Here is a 21,819-nt window from a genome sequence, read left to right as displayed (position 1 = left end):
CAAAACATGCACCCGCGCGCAGCATCGCGCCCATTTAAAAATGCCCGAGTGCAGCTGGGAGGAAAAAGGAGGTGCCTTTTAAAAGTGCGGCTGCGGTGGGGAGAAATGCTCTTGATTTTTAAGGTGGGCAGAGGGAGAAAGCTTGCTTCCCGCCCCCCCCCCCTTTGGGAAGAATAGGAACCAGAGAGTCTCTCTCTCTCCTTTCCTCCTCTCCGTCCCCCTCCGCCTCACTTGCAACGTGTTGCAATTCCTCTTAGCGCACATCCAGCTTGCCAAACCGCGGAAAAAGTTTGAGAAGTCTTGGAGAAAGCTTCTCTCCCCCCGCCCCCCCCATTTCCCTTCCGCCCACAACTGGCTGGGCAGCCTGTGGGGCTCGTGACGCAGCGTCTGAATTCTTAGAAGGCAGGGGAGGGGCGCTTTTTTCTTTTTTTCTTTTTTGGGAAGGGGGGGCGCATTCCTTGTCTCTCTCCCATCTCCCTGTCTCTTTACCCTCCCATCACCTTCCCAACAGGAGGAGGGGAAGGAAAGGACCCTGAGTCAGCACGGAGAGAGAGAGAGAGAGAGAGAGAGAGAGAGTGCGCAAAGACGCAAAAGAAGGAGAAGAGGGAGATCAGTCCCAGCCCCCACCCCCACCGCTATGAAACTTCCCAGCCCCCCCTCTTCGCCACGGCCTCGCTTGCTGAGATGCGCCCTGGGCATCCTTCTGACCATTGAGCTCGGACTTTGCGCTCTTCTCCCAGGTAGGGCTGAGTTGGCCAAATCTGTTTGTTTTTTCTCCCTTCCAAACTTGCAGCGTCTTTTAAGAAGAGCGGGAGGTTGGTTGGGTGGTGGTGAAAGGAGGTACTTGTAGATCTGCCTCTTTAAAAAAAAGAAGAAGGGGGGTCGGCTCCTCACAAAGTTAGCATGCACTTTTCTCCCCACCCCGATTTCCCTCCCCCCCCTCGTTTTGGGCAGTTGTTGGGGCATTTGGGGGGTGTACGCGAGCTTGCGTTTTGCAAGAGGGGAGGAGAAACCTGAATGGAACCAGATGTGGTTTGGAATTGCGAAGGGAGGAGGAGATGGAAGCGGCTGTTTTTGAAAGAAACTGGGGGGGGGGACGGACACACTTGGTTCTCTTCTACCTCCCCATCAGCAAAAAAAAGAGAGAGGATTTTTCTCTAGTTGCAAGAGCTGATCCCTGCTGCATTTGAAATAAATGCTCTTGTTTCTGTGCCCCTGAGGTTTGGGAATTTTATTCTCTCACCCACCAGTTCTGCCTTGCAACCCTGCAGGCTTTTTGCATGTGTCCAGCCGTAATAAAAACCCCAACACACCACCGGATTTTTCCAGAGGAATCAGTGTTTCCAAAAGCAAGAGCGAGCGCATTTTTCCAAGCTGGTCTCCCAATTGTCCCTCGGAGGAGGATAGCGATTTGGCCAGCAACAACAGTGATAGAGACGAGAAACTAATGAGAGGCATTTGTTTGTCCCCAGAGCTTTGTCAAAGGCTCAGTGTATTTGCTTCACAAGCACACTGGCCTTGCAAGTTGGCCAAATTTGCAAAACTTGCTCCAGTGTCTGGACCCGGTCAGTTGTGCCAGACAGTGACATTTAAAGAAATAAATAAAACCCCTGCTTTTTTGCTCCAGGTTCCATGCAGTCTGCAACCAAAGGATTAACAAAAACAAACAAACGCTGCAGCGTGATAAATTTCAAAAAGAGCCCCATTGTGGATTACGAAGCAAAAAAAATGCAATTTAAAGTAAATCAGGAAGCCGCTGGGAAATGGGGGGAGCAGGAAGCCATTGGGAAAAGGATCAGGAATGAAGCAGTGTGTGGTCGGTGGGTTGTCTCAGTTTTGGGTGGGAGGTTAGAGCAAAAGATGCAATGATGGAGTGAGAGCAGCTTTGTTGTTGTTGTTTAGTCGTGTCCGACTCTTCGTGACCCCATGGACCAGAGCACCCCAGGCTCTCCTGTCTTCCACTGCCTCCCGCAGTTTGGTCAAACTCACGCTGGTAGCTTCGAGAACACTGCCCAACCATCTCGTCCTCTGTCGTCCCCTTCTCCTTGTGCCCTCCATCTTTCCCAACATCAGGGTCTTTTCCAGGGAGTCTTCTCTTCTCATAAGGTGGCCAAAGTATTGGAGCCTCAGCTTCAGGATCTGTCCTTCCAGTGAGCACTCAGGGCTGATTTCCTTCAGAATGGATAGGTTTGATCTTCTTGCAGTCCATGGGACTCTCAAGAGTCTCCTCCAGCACCATAATTAAAAAGCATCAATTCTTTGGCGATCAGCCTTCTTTACGGTCCACCTCTCACTTCCATACATCACTACAGTTTATATATGGGGACCAACATCAGAGCAGCTTATATATGGCTAATTGCATAGGCTGATTGGGGTAGGAGATTGCCCACAACCACATGCTCTTCTCTTTCTCCTCCCACCCAGCGGCTTGCGCACCTCTGTAGCCAGCCAGGTACCTGCTCAACACTCGCAGAAACTTGTATCCCTGCCTCACCCCCTGGAAAATGGGGAGCAGGAGGAATGGGCCCACTCCACTTCCACAGTGCACTGCTCCAATCAAATGCAGAACTCTGCTGCCTGCAGCTCCTTTTACAAGTAAAAACCAGCTGGGGTAGATGGGAATTGTAGTCAAAAAGATCTGGAGGCCACTGGCTTGGAGGAGGCTGGTAAAACAAAGAATGCAAAGAGATGCCAGAATGTACAGTGGTACCTCAAGTTACATACGCTTCAGGTTACAGACTCCGCTAACCCAGAAATAGTACCTTGGGTTAAGAACTTTGCTTCAGGATGAGAACGGAAATCGTGCTCCGGCGGCGCGGCAGCAGCGGGAGGCCCCATTAGCTAAAGTGGTGCTTCAGGTTAAGAACAGTTTCAGGTTAAGAACGGACCTCCGGAACGAATTAAGTACTTAACCTGAGGTACCACTGTAGTTCGTTCCCTAATATGTTGTACTTGGATGTGGGAGACCTGCAGTCATAACTCACACCACAAAACAGTGGCCATGAACAATGTTCCTCTCTGTAAAATGGGAATAATAATAATGTCCTAGCTCTCTGGCATTGTGAGGACTTTCGTATTACATGCTTAGAATGCTGTTGCTGCTTAGCAAGTGAAATAAGCTAAAATGAAACGAAGAGTCAAGATGTTCACAGAATGTGAAATGACGTGTTTTGAAAACACTTGGTGCAGTTTCACTGAGGCTGCTTACATACCATACATTTAAAGCGCACTTAAAACACATGACTTTCCCCAAAGACGCCTGGGAACTGCAGTTCTTTAAGGGTGCTGGGAATTACAGTTCTGTGACAGGTAGATGACAGTTCCTGTAATTATTTTGGGGTAGTAATATGCCTTCAATGTATGGTGTGAACACCGCACAGTGTGAAAGGAAGACAGGTTGCAATGCCCCTCACTCTTGAGCTTTATTAATGGACTTCTTTTTGAGCACTGGCATATTTCTAATGTGTGTTTTTAAAAGCCACATAACTGTGTTGTACTGTGGGTGGCCTGTTGCTTTCGAAGGCCGCTTTTAAAATGAGAAGTGAACTGTTGGCACAACTCAGTCATCCATCGGACAACTGGCATCTAACTTTTTTCTAATTTAATTTGCTCAAAGATACAGTGGTGTCTCGCAAGACGAAAGGAATCCGTTCTGTGATTCTCTTCGTCTAGCGGTTTTTTCGTCTTGCGAAGCAAGCCCATTGACGGATTAGCGGATTAGCGCTTTTAGCGGCTTATCTGCTGATCGGATCAGCTGATAAGCGGCTTAGCGGCTTAGAAAAAGGGGGGAAGGGAAAAAAACCAGCAGGAACTCGCAAGACATTGTCGTCTTGCGAAGCAAGCCCATAGGAGATTCGTTTTGCGAAGCACCTCCAAAACGGAAAGCTCTTTCGTCTAGCGAGTTTTCCGTCTTGCGAGGCATTTGTCTTGCGGGGCACCACTGTAGTTTCTCTCTGATTATTGAAATCGTCGCTTCTGCCTACATGTTGGATGGAGTGGAAGGAATTAGAAGCAAAGCTGTGAGATCTCTTAAAAAAACCAACATGACAATTTTGAGTCCTTTTTGTTATTATTTGAACAAAGAGAAGTAATGTGTAGGATGGGAGTCAAGAGCCTCTGCTAACCTCTAGGTTAGATTACTGCAATGCGTTAATACATGGGGCTGCCTCTGAATACTGTTCTGAAACTTCAGCGGGTGCAGAATTCAGCATCCAGGTTGCTCACCGGGGCAAGGCAGTTTGCGCATATAATGCCAACCCGATCGCACTGGCTGCCAGTTAGTTTCCAGGCCCAATTCAAGGTGCTGGTTTTGACCTGAGAAGCCCTAAATGGCTTAGGACTGCAATACCTCAAGGACCTTCCTCCGTTCATATGAACAGACTGGACCCAGTGATCGTCACCTGAGGCCTTTCTTCATACACCCTCTCCAAAAGAGGTCTTGGGGGGGGCAATACGAGAGCAGGGGCTTTTCAGTGGTAGCTCCTCATTTGTGGAGTGCTCTCCCCTGGGAAGCTTGCCTGGCGCTTTTGTTACATATCTTTAGGCGCCAGGCAAAAACATTCCTCTTCTCCCAGGCCTCTTGCTAATTAAACAAGCTATGGATTTTTAAACTGTATGGCGGGTCATTCTTTTCGTTTGCTATTATGGTTTTGTTTTGTTTTGTTTTGTTTTTATGTTGTAAACCACCCTGTAATCTTCGGATGAAGGGCTGTAGAGTAATTTAATTAATTGATTAACAATAATAATAATACAATGGTACCTCGGTTCTTGAACATCTCGGTTGATGAATGTTTCGGAACCTGAACGCCGAAAATGGTTTTCAAACATTTCGAAACTGGAACGGTCTTCCGGAACGGATTGCGTTTGAGAACCAAGGTACCATTGTACTTGAGAAGAAAGGAATGAGCAGATCAAAGCCTTCTTTCTATAGCTCTCAACACCAAAACATTTGCCTAAAAGGAAAAAGCATCCTGGAAGATGCTTGTGCTTTGTTCCAACCAGGGCCGGATTTCATAGAATCATAGAGTTGGAAGAGACCACAAGGGCCATCGAGTCCAACCCCCTGCCAAGCAGGAAACACCATCAGAGCACTCCTGACATATGGTTGTCAAGCCTCTGCTTAAAGACCTCCAAAGGAGGAGACTCCACCACACTCCTGGGCAGCAAATTCCACTGTCGAACAGCTCTTACTGTCAGGAAGTTCTTCCTAATGTTTAGGTGGAATCTTCTTTCTTGTAGTTTGGATCCATTGCTCCGTGTCCGCTTCTCTGGAGCAGCAGAAAACAACCTTTCTCCCTCCTCTATGTGACATCCTTTTATATATTTGAACATGGCTATCATATCACCCCTTAACCTCCTCTTCTCCAGGCTAAACATGCCCAGCTCCCTTAACCGTTCCTCATAAGGCATCGTTTCCAGGCCTTTGACCATTTTGGTTGCCCTCCTCTGAACACGTTCCAGTTTGTCAGTGTCCTTCTTGAACTGTGGTGCCCAGAACTGGACACAGTACTCCAGGTGAGGTCTGGAGTAGGTCTGATGAGGCCCTAAGCTACTGAAGGTAATGGGGCCCTTTATACGTCCAGCTGTCCTTTGTCAACAACAAATTGTTGCTGTTATTTGTGTTGAATATATGCTATATGGTGATTTATGGACCTAATAGTTATCTAAAGCTATTTGCACATAACAAATAGGAGCCCACAGAGCACAAAACACTGTTGCTGTAAGTAGGTTTTATTTTATTTTTTTATCTTATATTTTGGAAATGTACATCCAGTTGTTTCCCCTTTTAAATTTTTGGGGGTCCCCCAAGAGAGTGGGGCCCTAAGCTATAGCTTGTTTAGCTTATACGTAAATCCGTCACTGGTTCCAACCCAAACCTATGAATTCCTGCCAGTGCTGCTGCTGTCACTTGGGAGCATTCCTGGCTCACCGTTAACATGTCTATAGGATGCTGTAGCTCAGGGGTCGGCAACGTGCGGCCCGTGGGCCGGATGCAGCCCACGAAGACGGTTTTACCGGCCCACGGGCCGCCACCGAACTGCCCGCTCGGTGAGTCCCCTGCGTGCTGCGCTAAACCAGCATTTTGATCAGTGTATTACCATGTTGTGCTAAGGTGGTGGGAAAGAACTGTATGCCAGGATACCACCCGGAATTTCATCGCGTGAAATTGCAATGCAAAATTCCCTCTATTTCCTGGGATTCAGCTGGATTTCCCGGAAGTGCCTTTTGCGTTTTGTGAAAGAACACGAAAATTGACAGAAGGAAACTGAAATAAAGTACCTCCTGAATGCAGTCTTCTCTCCTAATTGTGAAGCAAAAACACAAAAAGCAAACAACACCCATCACTGCTGTTTAAAACAGGGAAACCAGAACGATATTCCAGTCCAATAGTAGCGAACATTATTTTTCCAGAATTTGGAAGTTGTCGCAGGACTGCAGGCAACAGAACAGAAGACTTTCTGGTTAGTCACTTCTCTGTATGTGGCATATGAGCTCAGAAGAAGGCAGGCCAGTAGGGAACAGACCCGAATACAGTGGTACCTTGGGTTACATACGCTTCAGGTTACATACACTTCAGGTTACACACTCCCCTAACCCAGAAATAGTGCTTCAGGTTAAGAACTTTGCTTCAGGATGAGAACAGAAATCGTTCTCCGGTGGCATGGCGGCAGTGGGAGGCCCCATTAGCTAAAGTGGTGCTTCAGGTTAAGAACAGTTTCAGGTTAAGAACGGACCTCCGGAACAAATTAAGTACTTAACCTGAGGTACCACTGTATCAGTGATGTGGAAAGGCTTTTTGTGAAACATCTTGTGGTTGGCCAAGCCAGCTATCAGTATCAACATGCTGCAATGGAACCTGGTCTGTCTACCACATTTGGGTGCTATAGGTCACACCCAACTGATACCTTTAAAGCAGGGGTCAGCAGACTTTATCAGCGGGGGGCTGGTCCACTGTCCCTCAGACCTGGTGGGGGGGCCGGACTATATTTTTTGGGGGGGAAATGAACAAATTCCTATGCTCCACAAATAACCCAGAGATGCATTTTAAATAAAAGGACACATTCTACTCATGTAAAAACACCAGGCAGGTCCCACAAATAACCCAGATACGCATTTTAAATAAAAGCACACATTCTACTCATATAAAAACACGCTCATTCACGGACCGGCCAGATTTAGAAGGTGACTGGGTTGGATCCAGCCCCGGGCCTTAGTTTGCCTACCCATGATTTAAAGCACTGTTACGCCACGTCAAGCGTCATGGCTTCACCCAAAGAATTCTGGGAAACGGAAGTTTGTTAAGGGTGCTGAAAGTTGTTGAGAGAAATGCCATCCCCGTGATTCATCGGGGGAAGGCATGGGGTGTAAATGTATGGGGTGGACTTCAGCTTTTCCTCCACAGGAATTCCAGGATTCTCGACCCTTTATTGCTCTGCACTGCACCATTTCAGCTTCTCTCCATGTATTCTCTCCATGAATTTGCTCCCGTTTGTCCTCCATTTCTCCCAGGTTTCCCTTAGTACAACCACAGACCTGTTAAAAACTAGATTTGTGCACACTGACGGGCTTCCAGTTTGATTCAGAATTTAACTTTAGTAGTTTGGTAGGGGGGACGTGGGTGGCGCTGTGGGTTAAACCACAGAGCCTAGGACTTGCCGATCAGATGGCTGGCGGTTTGAATCCCCGCGACGGGGTGAGCTCCTGTTGCTCGGTCCCTGCTCCTGCCAACCTAGCAGTTCGAAAGCACGTCAAAGTGCAAGTAGATAAATAGGTACCACTCCGGCGGGAAGGTAAATGGCATTTCCGTGCACTGCTCTGGTTCGCCAGAAGTGGCTTAGTCATGCTGGCCACATAACCCAGAAGCTGTACGCCGGCTCCCTCGGCCAATAAAGCGAGATGAGCGCCGCAACCCCAGAGTTGGCCATGACTGGACCTAATGATCAGGGGACCCTTTACCTTTTAGTTTGGTTGGGGCAAAAGTTTCTTGTACTTGCATCCGTGTTTATGCGACCTGAGTCTTCTGCCTGCAACTGCAGCATGGATTTGCCTTGGGAGGGTGGATGGAGGGTCCCCATGGAGGCAATTTAACTCGACTGACCTTCTGGAGCAATCTGAGGTATGCTTTGTATAGGAAACCTTTCCTCTCTGGAAATCCAGATTGGCCACCAACAGTGGCCAAGTGTGTGGGCCGCGTTTTAAAGCACCATTTAACACCTCTGAGTGTGGTTTTTAAAAAGGGTGTTGTTATTATTATTTGTGTAAAAGCTCTGAAACAGCTTGCAACAGAAGCTCTGGAGCAATGATTTAATCCCCCCCCCCCCCTTTTAGGCTGTTTTTGCAATATAAACACGCACAAACACATAACCCTCAGAGGTGCTTTATATAGTATGCAGCTTTTATTGATCTAAAGGCAGCATTTCCCTTTTGGGATTTTGGGGAAAAGTGGTCTAATTAAATATAAAAAACTCTCCATTTTCCCTTTGTATATTAATACGTGCCGGAAAGTGCGGTGTACCAGAGATCCATCTTTTACGGATCCCGTGCCATTTTTAAGCTGTTGTCCTATTTCACCTATATACAAATGATATTGTTGAGTTTCTGTCATCACTAACTTATCACGTCTCCAAGTTGGCCACAAAAAAAGATTTCTGTTTTATTGGATGCAGATGATCCTATAATTCTATTCCAGAAAAAAAATGGGTGTGAGGGTATTTTCTGAATATTGTTAAAAAGAAGGTAATGGTGTTTTCTAAATGATACACACACCTTCCCCAAATGGTATTTAGATGAGCAGCTTATTGAACAAGTAACAGTTTTTAACTATTTGGGAATAGATTTTCAACCTTCTGAAAAGATCAACAAGAATATTGGCGTAGAAGAAGCTAGTCAAATTTTGCTGCTTTTTTTTTAAAACCAAACAAAAGGCCATAATTTTATTTCTGCAGTACTTGGCTAAATCTTGAGCTCAGTTACTTTATGGGATTCCGATGCTAATTTAAACCCTCTGGATGTTGTGCAGTGTAAATTCCTTCGACACGTTTCCTCTGCACCAGGTTGGGTCTCAAATGTCACTTTGCGACCCGAAGCTTCCATTCTCACACAGGCCTGGATGAGGCCATTGGCTCTGGCTGAATGGCTTGGTTGGTTTTGTTCCGCTCGATTCACTTGAAAGCAAGCTGGATGAAAGCCATCGATTTAAGGTTATGCGCTTTTGGCTTTTCAACCACATCAGTTATTAAGTTTAGGTCCGAGCAGAGCGTTAGAACGTATTGAGGCAACGCCCATTTTATACTGGACCACAAAATAACCTTTCTGCAATGAGAAAATTGAGTCTTGGTACGACTGCTTTGCAGATAGCCCTCTTGATAACAGTAGCATCTCTCTACGTGGGGCTGCCCTTGAGACTGACCCAGAAACTCCAGCGGGTGCAGAATGCCACGGCGAGACTCCTTACGGGGTCCTCACTGCGGGATCACATTCACCCGGTCCTATACCAGCTGCACTGGCTCCCGGTGGAGTACAGGATCAGGTTTAAGGTGCTGGTTTTAACCTTTAAAGCCCTATACGGCCTAGGACCCTCGTACCTACAGGACCGCCTCTCCTGGTATGCCCCACAGAGGAACTTACGGTCTTCAAACAAAAACATCGTGAAGGTCCCAGGCCACAGAGAGGTTAGGCTGGCCTCAACCAGAGCCAGGGCTTTTTTGGCTGTGGCCCCGATCTGGTGGAACACTCTGCCACAAGAGACTAGGGCCCTGTGGGACTTGACATCTTTCCGCAGGGCCTGCAAGACAGAGCTGTTCCACCAGGCCTTTGGCCAAGGCACAGCCTGACCCCCTCCTTCTGTAATCCTCACAGAACTCTAGCCCAATGGTTGCCATCAATTTGATTTGAATTAATTTTATAATGAAATGATTTTAGAATGTTGTATTATTTTATTGTTGTTAGCTGCCCTGAGCCCGGCTTCGGCTGGGGAGGGTGGGATATAAATAAATTTTATTATTATTATTATTATTATTATTATTATTATTATTATTATTATCTGCAGGATCTAACATATCCAAAGAACAGAAGAGCCTTCTTGAGTTCACAACTGGACGTGCTTACTTCAGCAACAGTACTTGAGGATTGTTTTAAGACAAGTAAAGGCAAACGTGGCCCTCCAGATGTTTTGGGACTACAACTCCCATCATCCCTGACCACTGGTCCTGTTAGCTAGGGATGATGGGAGTTGCAGTCCCAAAACATCTGGAGGGCCAAGTTTGCCTGCGCCTGTTCTAAGAGAATCCTTTCACAAAGTTGGATATAGAGTTTTCCACTTCCTCCAGGTCTTGCCACCCAAAAATAAAAATATGCTATATTTTCTAACTTCAAAAGCAACTTCCTGGCTTGGGGTTAGGTCCACAGGCTCTCTTCCTCCTAGGAAAGGAGCATCGCCTGAGAGGAGCCCTTTGCCACAGATGGAAGGAGTCATTTTGCATTGATTCCCTTCACAGAACTACAATTCCCAGAGTTCCCTGGTGCATGGACGCAGCCATAATGTGGAAAGTTGGTCGGGATCAGTGCCCGTTTACCAAATACAGTGGACGCTTGGGTTGCGAACGTGATCCATGCGGGATGCATGTTCGCAATCTGCGTCTGTGCATGCGTGGGTTGTGATTCGGCCCTTCTGTGCATGCGCAAAACTCAATTTAGCGCTACTGTGCATGCACGACCGCCGAAACCCAGAAATAACCTGTTCCGGTACTTCCGGGTTTCGGTGGTCCGCAACCCGAAAAAACGCAACCTGAAGCGGTTGTAACCCGAGGTATGACTGTAGGCAGATTAGGCACCGGCCTGAGGGCCCCACACCTCCCCCCCAATAATATTTATTATTTTCCATACATAAACATAACAGAAGAAAAAGTAAACAATAATAAAGGAAAAAGAATGAAACTGAAAAAAGAAAAAGAAGAAAGGATATAAAATACATCAAATCACCACATAAACTAAAACTTAATTAATTAATTAAAATCCATCTTCATAAACATATTACTTGACTTCCTCAAATCTCTTCCATCTGAGTTTCTTAGTAATTATATATAGCAGTTTCCAATATCGTTATTTCATAAAACCATATCACAGTCATAATCCTATTTCCTAACTTTTCATACATTTTTTTCTTATTTATTTATTTAATCCCAATTTAATCCTAGGCCTAATTGATTCTTTCAAGTGATTACATAGCTTTAATATTACAATATTTATTCAAATAGTCTTTAGATTTCTTCCAGTCTCCTTGGTGTTCCTCTTCTTTCTGGTCGCGGATTCTCCCGCCTTTTAGGGGGCGCTGGGACAACGGATCAAAATCATAATCAATTTTGAAATACTGATCTTGAAAGAAAGTGTCAATCAAGCTTGCTTCTCTCCTAAAATTTGTGAGGGGGTCCCCCGAGATTTTGACTGGCTAGGGGCGTCCGCAGGGTTTAATCCGGCACCGGTTGGGATTCTGCTAGCCATTTACGACAGAAGAGCAACGCTCGGGTTGTGCCAGGAGTCAGCAGTCTGGAAGCATCCTTAGCAATGCTGAAATTCACATTTCAGGGTGTGTGTTGTTGTTCTTTTTAAAAAAAGGCTAAGAACATGTTTAGACAGCATATTATGGCTCCGCGTCATACAGCCACATCCGAAGAGCAGGAAATGTAATGGAGGAAAATATATTCCTATCTCCATTTTTTTTGGCACTTCGACTCCCTTTGTGAGACTTGCTAGATCACAAAGGCAGGACTAGGAGGTCCCATATTTAGAGAGTATTATGTGCCTTTCCCTCCTCAGGTAACTTTCCTTTGTGTTTGCCACTCCTGTAAAAGGTTCTGAAATCTCCAGCAGCTGTAATTTTCTAAGTTCTCCTGCAAGTGGTAATTTTCTACTTTTAGCCCTTTGTCTGTTTTTAGACTCAGCCGATCTCTCCCTTTCGGTCATAGGTGCAAATTCTTTTTCTGGTCTGGACAGTTGAGTATGACCTTGCGGTTTCTAAACTCATCTATCCAGGAGCATGGCGAAGCCTCGGGAGAGCTCATTTTCCCCAGAACCTGTCATGTCTTGAATTACCGTATTTTTCGCTCTATAACACGCACCCAACCATAACACGCACGTAGTTTTTAGAGGAGGAAAATCTGTAGGCATGCCACCCGTAGGCATTTCCTCCATAACACGCACAGACATTTCCCCTTACTTTCTAGGAGGAAAAAAGTGAGTGTTATGGTGCAAAAAATACGGTAATTTTATAATGAATGATTTTAGAGTGTTGTGTTGTGTTGTACTGTTGTACTGTTTTATTGTTGTTAGCCGCCCTGAGCCCGGCTTTGGCTGGGGAGGGCGGGATATAAATATTTTATTATTATTATTATTATTATTATTATTATTATTATTATTATTATTATTAATTTTTTATTATTATTAATTTATTATTATTAATTTATTATTATTATTATTATTAATTTATTATTATTATTATTTTGTTTTTGGGGGTGCTGACACCACTGCCTCCTTTTGTACCTGCAAGGAAAGGGATCTTGAGAGTGAATGATTAAAAAAATAAATCCATATGGCATACCCTCCAAGATTTCTCCAATGAAAATAGGGATGTACTATTCAACAACAACAGTACCCCTTCCACCTGACTAGATTGCCCCCGTCACTCTGGGTAGCTTCCAGCCTACATAAAAACATAATAAAACATTGAACATTAAAAAAAGCTTCCCTGTAATGTTGTCTAGTTACTTATCTCCTTGGCTTGGTGGGTCATATAACTCCATACCCTCCAGGGTGGATAAAAATCAAGGATTTTTTTAAAAAAAACAAAATGAAAAAAACGGATTTTTAAATTTTTAATCGGATTTTTAAAAATTTAAATCAGATTTTTTTATTTAAATCGGATTTTTAAAATAAAATGTTTTTGGATAAAAAATCTTTCCAATGATAGTTTTCTATTTAAGTTACATTATAGTCCAAAGGCTATTCATCGGGAAATAAGGATTTGTTTTAAGCTTTTCACGTGTGCTAAAACTCAGTCTAAGGTTGTGGTTTTTTTAAAAAAAAAATCGTTTAACCACATCAGTTAACAAACATGGATACATATGCTATAATGCTATTGTTTTAGTTAAATAAATTGTTTAAATTGTTATTAAGGAAATGATTATTTTTCTCCTTCCAATAAAGTACATCAGAAAAGTTGTCCAAATATAAACAATAATTTCATAATTACCTGTTTTTCTATTTCTAATAGTATAACCAAATCAGTAATTTTTGATAGAACTGTAAAAACAACTCTGAAAATTTATTATTCCAAAGATGAAACCTTCTTCTGGTTGTAAATATTAAGATTATACCTGCAAGAATGAGTCTTTCTGTAAAAAATATGATTTAAATCAAGTCTTACTGACTCGTGATTTAAATCAAGTCTTAAAAAGGTAAAGGTAAAGGACCCTTGACAGTTAAGTCTAGTTGCAGACGACTCTGGGGTTGTGGCGCTCATCTCGCTTTACAGGCTGAGGGAGCCGACGTTTGACCGCAGACAGTTTTTCCGGGTCATGTGGCCAGCATGACTAAGCCACTTCTGGTGAACCAGAGCAGTGCACGGAAACACCATTTACCTTTCTGCTGGAGTGGTACCTATTTATCTACTTGCACTGAATCCTAGAATCATAGAGTTGGAAGAGACCACAAGGGCCATCGAGTCCAACCCCCTGCCAAGCAGGAAACACCATCAGAGCACTCCTGACATATGGTTGTCAAGCCTCTGCTTAAAGACCTCCAAAGGAGGAGACTCCACCACACTCCTTGGCAGCAAATTCCACTGTCAAACAGCTCTTACTGTCAGGAAGTTCTTCCTAATGTTTAGGTGGAATCTTCTTTCTTGTAGTTTGGATCCATTGCTCCGTGTCCGCTTCTCTGGAGCAGCAGAAAACAACCTTTCTCCCTCCTCTATGTGACATCCTTTTATATATTTGAACATGGCTATCAGGTCCAGTGGCGTAGCGTGGGTTGTCAGCACCCGGGGCAAGGCAAGTAATTTGCGCCCCCTAACCCGTGGATTTGCGCCCCCTAACCCTAACCCCCAGATGTTGCACCCAGTGAGGCCGGCCCCCACTGCACCCCCCACGCTACGCCACTGATCATATCACCCCTTAACCTCCTCTTCTCCAGGCTAAACATGCCCAGCTCCCTTAGCCGTTCCTCATAAGGCATCGTTTCCAGGACTTTGACCATTTTGGTTGCCCTCCTCTGGACACGTTCCAGTTTGTCAGTGTCCTTCTTGAACTGTGGTGCCCAGAACTGGACACCACTGGCGTGCTTTCAAACTGCTAGGTTGGCAGGAGCAGGGACCGAGCAACGGGAGCTCACCCCGTCGCGGGGATTCGAACCACCGACCTTCTGATCGGCAAGCCTGTGAGGCTCAGTGGTTTAGACCACAGCGACTAGTAATTTAAATCGTGATTTAAATAGATTTGATTTAAATCAAATCCACCCTGATACCCTCCAACATTTCTCTGAGGAAAATAGGGACGTCCTAAGGAAAAGCGGGACATTCAGGGATCAAATCTGAAACGGCTTCTGTAATTTTGGGGCTGTTCCTGGGAAATAGGGACGCTTGGAGGGTTTGAGATGGTTGTATCTTGTGGTGTTAGTATGGCTTCCGTCAGCAGGACATGGAAGCAATCGATTTCTGGCGATTCCCTGTGGAGGGTTCCCAACCCTTTGGAGCAGAATTATGGAGGGAGGGCAGCTACAGGAGGAAAACCGGTTCCCCCCACATTCTGCTGACGGGAGTGTTATGGTCATTGGAACAGCACATTGTATAAAATCTAGAAGCAACATCTCATCAGCTGAAAACTTTGCCCTTAAAGCCAGAAACAAGGCAAAAGCCCGACTCCAGCTATGGCCTGTGTCTTGTGAGAAACTTTGCTAAAGAGGTTGGCTTGGTGCAAGAAGGTAATTGCAGGTTTTAATAACCGTTTGGGGTTTTAAGCAAAGCAGCAAGTAAAATGCGGTTCTGCAAGAATGCATGTTTTCATAGTCAGAGGTGGTTGTATACAGTACTATTCTGGTTGGTTGGCTGCCCCTGCCATCTGGGAAACTACCTCGTACTTGATTCCTGCAGAGCTGTTTGCTACCAATATGGGGCTATTGAAAGCAGATCCCACCAGATCTGGGCACTATTCCACATTATGCCTGCTCTTACTCATGTTTTCATTTCATTTCATGCATTTGTTTATTAAATGTGTATACTAACCTTTCTCCAAAGATCACAGGGGAACATAAAATTACAAAATAAGAACACAAAGTACAGTACAGTGGTACCTCTGGATGCGAACGGGATCCGTTCCGGAGCCCCGTTCGCATCCTGAGTAGAATGTAACACTTGACTGGTGCCTAAAGGTACGGTATGAAGGCCCCAGGTGAGCCTCTCTGGGGAGAGCATGCTGCAAACGGGGAGCCACTGCAGGAAAGGCCCCGTCTCATGTTGTCACCCTCCGGAACTCTCATGGAGGGCCTCAGATGATTATTATTGCAGGGCCCGGGTCGGTTCATATGGGGGAGAGGCGGCCCTTGAGATATTGCAGTCCTGAGTCTTTTAAAGCTTTGTAGGTCAAAACCAGCGCTTTGATTTGGGCTCATAAACTTAATTGTCGGCCAGTGCAGTCAGGCTAGGATCAGTATAATAGGTTCAAACTGTCTTGCCTTGATGAGCAACCTGGCCTCTGAATTAGTGGGTTGACCTGTGTGTTGTGAGGATGGTCCTGTCTGTGACAGGGAGTTGCTAACTACATGGAGGGTTTTTTTATACAGTGGTACCTCGGGTTAAGAACTTAATTCGTTCCAGAGGTCCGTTCTTAACCTGAAACTGTTCTTAACCTGAAGCACCGCTTTAGCTAATGGGGCCTCCTGCTGCCGCTGCGCCACCGCTGCACGATTTCTGTTCTCATCTTGAAGCAAAGTTCTTAACCCGAGGTAATATTTCTGGGTTAGCGGAGTCTATAACCTGAAGCGTATGTAACCTGAGGCATATGTAGCCCAAGGTACCACTGTATATAAAAAGTATACAGTGGACGCTCGGGTTGCGAACGTCATCCATGCGGGATGCACGTTTACAACCCACAGTGGCGTGTCTGCGCAAGCGCGGCTAGCGATTCGGCACTTATGCGCAAAGCGTGATTTAGCGTTTCTGCACATGTGCGACCGCCGAAACCCGGAAGTAACCCGTTCTGGTACTTCTGGGTTTCGGCAGGTCCATAATTCAAAAAAACGCAACCTGAAGCGTCTGTAACCTAAGGTATGACTGTATTTTGTTTTAATTTCCACAGACTCTGGGATATTCCTCATCTATAGCAGTGGTCTTCAAGGCTGCTTGGAGACTAAGGACTCTCTAGTGAAAATTTCCAAGAGTTGCAACACCAGCCTCCCAGCCCAGAAGTGGAAATGGGTTTCCCGGAACCGGCTTTTCAACGTTGGGACCATGCAGTGCTTGGGGGTCTCCTGGAAGTCTTCAAACTCCAGCGCAACAGCCCAGGCACTAGGCACCTATGAGTGCGACCGGGAATCTGTCAACATGCGGTGGAACTGCCGGAGCATGGGTGACCAGCTTTCCCAGTATTTGAGCTCCAGGTTGGGGAACTGGTCACTGACACCATCGGAGAGGGGCGATCAGGCACGAGGAGGCCAGTGGAAGATCTATGGCCACGATGAAGATTTGTGCTCCAGGCCGTATTCGGGTAAAGCCTCTAGTAGAGGATTGAAACTTCTTTCTCATTCTTTGCTGCTGCTGGTAGCACAGTGGTACCTTGGTAGTCGAACGGATTGACTCCAAAACAAATTGGCTCCTGAATGCTGAAACCCAAATGTGAGTGTTCTGGTTTGCGGACATTTTTCAGAAGCCAAACGTCCAACACAGCTTCCAATTGAGTGCAGGAAGCTCCTGCAGCCAATCGGAGGCCGCGCCTTGGTTTTCAAACGTTTTCTGAAGTCAAACGGACTCCCAGAATGGATTTAATTCGAGAACCAATGTACCACTGTATGTGTTTCACGGGTTTGCTGTGCGAATTCAGAAGGCGGCTCTCTCAGCCGCACCAGTGCTGGGTCTAGCAAAGCAGAAGTGGTTCCTTCTACGTTCCGCACGGAGTCGTAGGAGTTTTCAGAGCTTAGGATTGCTCTGCAAATCATAGTTGAGCGGAGCGCCAGCAATCGTAAAATTTCCAACTGTTTGTAAAAGCCAAAGCAAACGGGGAAATGGTGCTGTGTTTCTGAAAGATGGGTCCTTGATTCTTTTCCCTCTCTTCCGCGACGCTCGCTGCGTTCCCACCATATTTTAACTGTCTCTCTTGAGTTTCATTTTGCCAAAGTCTGGGCCGTCGCCAAAGCCACCGACCACCATTCAGTCTAAATAACGCTTAAGTTCAAACATCAGCCTCAGTTTGCATTGGAAACAGCTGCATAGTGAAATTGTGGTTTAAATTGCTTTAGTTTGAATCCAGGTTAAGTTGCTTGCCTTCTGGCTGTTTCCACACTGGGCCGCTGCTGTGAAATAGCTGTGCTTTTACTGACTTTCAACGAGGAATCTGCATCCCCCGCTTTATCTTTTCGTCAACCCCTTTGAGGCTTTTTTTTTTGCCCCCCCCCCAATCAAGCTGTGTACAAATTTTACGAAATAAAATAAGCATGTTTGCAGTTCAGATTTTGTTTTTATTCATAGCTCAAAAATTCTGACCTTTATAGCTCAATAGAACAGTTGTACATTTTCTCCAGGTTTAGATGATCCATTTCATTACAATTTTGGCTGGTTTGCGACTACAACTCCCATCATCCCTAGCTAACAGGACCAGCGGTCAGGGATGATGGGAATTGTAGTCCCCAAAACAGCTGGCGGGCCAAGTTTGGCCATGCCTGGGTTAGATCATATGGCCTTTGGAGATTGCTTAGCTGTTTTGTCGATTGCGTTCTAACCATTTCCTTCTCTAGGGTCTAGCTCTCCTCCGAATCAGCTTCCATTTACCTAAATAATACTACCTTTAAATCTGGTTCCCCCACCGCCAAAAAGAGAGACTGCAGTTGAAGGCAACTGTGATTGGTAGTCAGGCAGGGGGAGAGAGTTTGTAATCCTTTATCCTCACACAGTAGGGACGCGGGTGGCTCTGTGGGTTAAACCACAGAGCCTAGGACTTGCCGATCAGAAGGTCAGCGGTTCGAGTCCCCGTGACGGGGTGAGCTCCCGTTGCTCGGTCCCTGCTCCTGCCAACCTAGCCATTCGAAAGCACAAAGTGTAAGTAGATAAAGGTAAACGGCATTTCCATGTGCTGCTCTGGTTCGCCAGAAGCGGCTTAGTCATGTTGGCCACATGACCCAGAAGCTGTATGCCAGCTCCCTCGGCCAATAAAGCGAGATGAGTGCCGCAACCCCAGAGTCGGCCACGACTGGACCTAATGGTCAGGGGTCCCTTTACCTTTTTTATCCTCACACAGTGGTCCCAGAGCAGATTCTCTCTCTCTCTTAACTTACAGGGCTGGGGAAAGAGAGATTGCCCTTTGGCTCTACAGGGTATTAGAGTGGCTATTCCACTTCCAGCTTAAATCAGAACAGCGATTCTGTGCTGCTAAATTGTCCCTGTCTGGGAGCACCCTTTGATTTCCAGCGAGGAAAGTTAGCCATGACTAACCAAGGTTCCACTAAAATGAGCGCAGGATTAAAGTTCAACTAATTTAGCCTGGATGGAACCCTCTTTCACAAAACCTATGTGTGTTCTAAATTGCAGCATAAAACCACTCTGTGATGTGGAACCGAACTGTTCTGTGAAAGGTTGCTTTTCTGTCCCTCAAGGCTGCAAAGATAGGCAGAGGTACCTAGGCAGGTACCTGATAGAATCTAAGGCGCTAGATGGAGGACCGAATTTCCAGAGAATCAGTGTTCCAGTGCTCTTTAACCTTTCTTCAAAATAAGTGCAGGACAAAAATGCCATTTTTGTTTAATTTGAGTAATTTATTTACTTCATGGAACTGAGTTGTTCTTTGGCAGAAAATTTGGGCTATGTTGATGCAGACTTTTTTGGGAGAGAAAAAATACCTGAGTACATATACATGTATTGCAAGGTGACCAAATGAACAAGAAACTCAGAACTTGGACCAGAGAGCGGTTTACGAATATGAATAGAGTCGTAGCCCAAAATTCATAAGTCAAGTCAGTGTGTCTTTCTGAAAGGACAAATGAGCTCACAGAGGGCAAATCCTCACCACCTCTGTGTTGCTGATATATTAGGAGAGGAAGGGGGGAATCGCATTTCAAAGAAGTTCTTGTTTAGCTTTGCCTCTTCCCAGTCGGCTTTTGATGTGCTAACTTTTCAGACAATGCCAAACCCCAAAACCTTGCGATCCAATTCTGGATTGAATAGTCGGGAGGACCTTTTTTAAGTGTCTCCTATTTTTGCCGCAGTAAATAGACTAAACCTTTTGCTTTGGGAATTAAGCCCAACGCATGTACATTTCCAAACCCTGTGAGAGATCAGTTTCCCTGCTGATTATTTAGGGGATCAGATGCAAATGGTCTTATTTGATGTCTTTGCCTTCTGCTAGTTTGATGACCTTGAAGCTTTTTCAGCCAGCTGTGCTTCAGTCAGCATCCTTCCACTAACAAACAAGCCCTGTGTCTGCTTGATGCAGGATTTTTATGTTTGTTTTGGTAGCGCAGTGTGCGCATACTCTCGGCGCATGTGGAAAAAATGTCATCATGTGCTCAGTGGAGCAGCCCGCCAGCCCAAATATGTGCTGGATTAATTTGAAGTCAGGCAGGGTATGCTGTGAGGGCACAGCTAGCCGGAGGAGTTGTGGAATAGTGTGTTGAATGTTAACTTAGGGCTGCAAGAACATACAGGTGAAACTCGGAAAATTAGAATATTGTGGAAAAGTTCATTAATTTCAGTAATTCAACTTAAAAGGTGAAACTAATATATTAGAGATAGACTCATGACATGCAAAGCGAGATATGTCAAGCCTTTATTTGTTATAATTGTGATGATCATGGCGTACAGCTGATGAAAAGCCCAAATTAACCATCTCAGAAAATTAGAATTTTAAACGAAATCAGCAAAACAAGGACTGCAAATAGAGCAATATTGGACCTCTGAGAAGTAGAAGCAGGCATATGTACTCAGTGCTTGGTTTGGGCCTCTTTTGCATCAATTACTGCCTCAATGCGGCGTGGCATGGATGCTATCAGCCTGTGGCACTGCTGAGGTGTTATGGAAGACCAGGATGCCTCAATAGCAGCCTTCAGCTCTTCTGCAATTCTCGGTCCCATGTCTCTCATCTTTCTCTTGGCAATGCCCCATAGATTCTCTATGGGGTTCAGGTCAGGCGAGTTTGCTGGCCAATCAAGAACAGTAATCCCATGGGCATTGAACCAGGTTTTGGTACTTTGGGCAGTGTGGGCAGGTGCCAAAGTCCTGCTGGAAAATGAAGTCAGCATCCCCATAAAGCTCGTCTGCGGAAGGAAGCATGAAGTTCTCCAAAATCTCCTGGTAGACGGCTGCATTGACCCTGGACTTAATGAAGCACAGTGGACCAACACCAGCTGATGACATGGCCCCCCAAATCAACACAGACTGTGGAAACTTCACACTGGACTTCAAGCATCTGGCATTGTGTGACTCCCCATTCTTCCTCCAGACTCTGGGTCCTTGGTTTCCAAATGAGATGCAAAAGCTGCTCTCACCAGAAAAGAGATTAGTCAAGAGACAGATGAGAGACATGAGACCCAGCAATGCAGAAGAGCTTCTCCATGATATTCTAATTTTCCGAGTTTCACCTGTAGGTTGCCAAGGCCTTTGGGGTTAAATGATAAGCATTCTCTCTCTCTCCATATCAAAGAAGGACTCTCCATAGGAGCTCTTTCTCTCTGTGTGTTTTATCTCTCTCTTCTCTTCCTCCAGAAATTTACACCATTCAAGGCAACTCTCACGGGAAGCCCTGTACCATCCCCTTCAAGTATGACAACCAGTGGTTCTATGACTGCACCAGCATGGGGCGTGGAGATGGTCACCTCTGGTGTGCCACCACACAGGATTACGGCAAAGATGAAAGATGGGGGTTCTGCCCCATTAAGAGTAAGCTGCTTCTGTGGGGCGGGAAATCACGGGGACCGATGGGCATGTAGCAGCCAAACCACAGGAGTGAACAGATGGTTGTGCCAACTGTTGATCAGAAGGTTGGCAGTTCAAATCCCTGCGACGGTGTGAACTCCCATTGCTCGGTCCCTGCTCCTGCCCACCTAGCAGTTCGAAAACACGTCAAAGTGCAAGTAGATAAATAGGTACCACTCCGGCAGGAAGGTAAATGGCATTTCTGTGTGCTGCTATGGTTCGCCAGAAGCGGCTTAGTCATGCTGGCCACATGACCCAGAAGCTGTACGCCGGCTCCCTCAGCCAGTAAAGCGAGATGAGCGCCGCAACCCCAGAGTCGGCCACGACTGGACCTAATGGTCAGGGGTCCCTTTACCATTTACCTTTATGATATGTAAAATGAACCATGGAAAGAGAAGAAGGGAAGTCATTGATATCTCAGGGGTGTAAAATAAGTATTTTAAATTGTAAAACAGAAATTTTAATAAAAATTGTGTGTGTACACACACACACACACACACACACACACACACACAGTGGTACCTCTGGTTACGTACTTAATTTGTTCCGGAGGTCCGTTCTTAACCTGAAACTGTTCTTAACCTGAAACACCACTTTAGCTAATGGGGCCTCCCGCTGCTGCTGTGCCACCAGCACGCAATTTCTGTTCTCAT

General features: G+C 45.6%; 1 protein-coding gene across 1 annotated transcript in view; it reads left to right on the top strand.

Moving 5' to 3' along the window:
* The first annotated feature begins 314 nt into the window (after nt 1–314).
* The window catches only part of MRC2 (mannose receptor C-type 2), a 76,290-nt gene continuing 54,785 nt past the window's right edge, over nt 315–21,819 (top strand). The window contains 3 exon segments of the mRNA XM_083469438.1: nt 315–740; nt 16,347–16,754; nt 20,957–21,130. Of these exon segments, the coding sequence (XP_083325564.1) occupies nt 638–740; nt 16,347–16,754; nt 20,957–21,130 (685 nt within the window). The 5' untranslated portion in view covers nt 315–637.

Source organism: Podarcis liolepis (assembly GCF_965112155.1).
Source record: "Podarcis liolepis genome assembly, chromosome: 13".
In the NCBI taxonomy this organism is placed as follows: Eukaryota; Metazoa; Chordata; class Lepidosauria; order Squamata; family Lacertidae; genus Podarcis; species Podarcis liolepis.
This window is presented reverse-complemented; position numbering and strand designations above follow the sequence as displayed.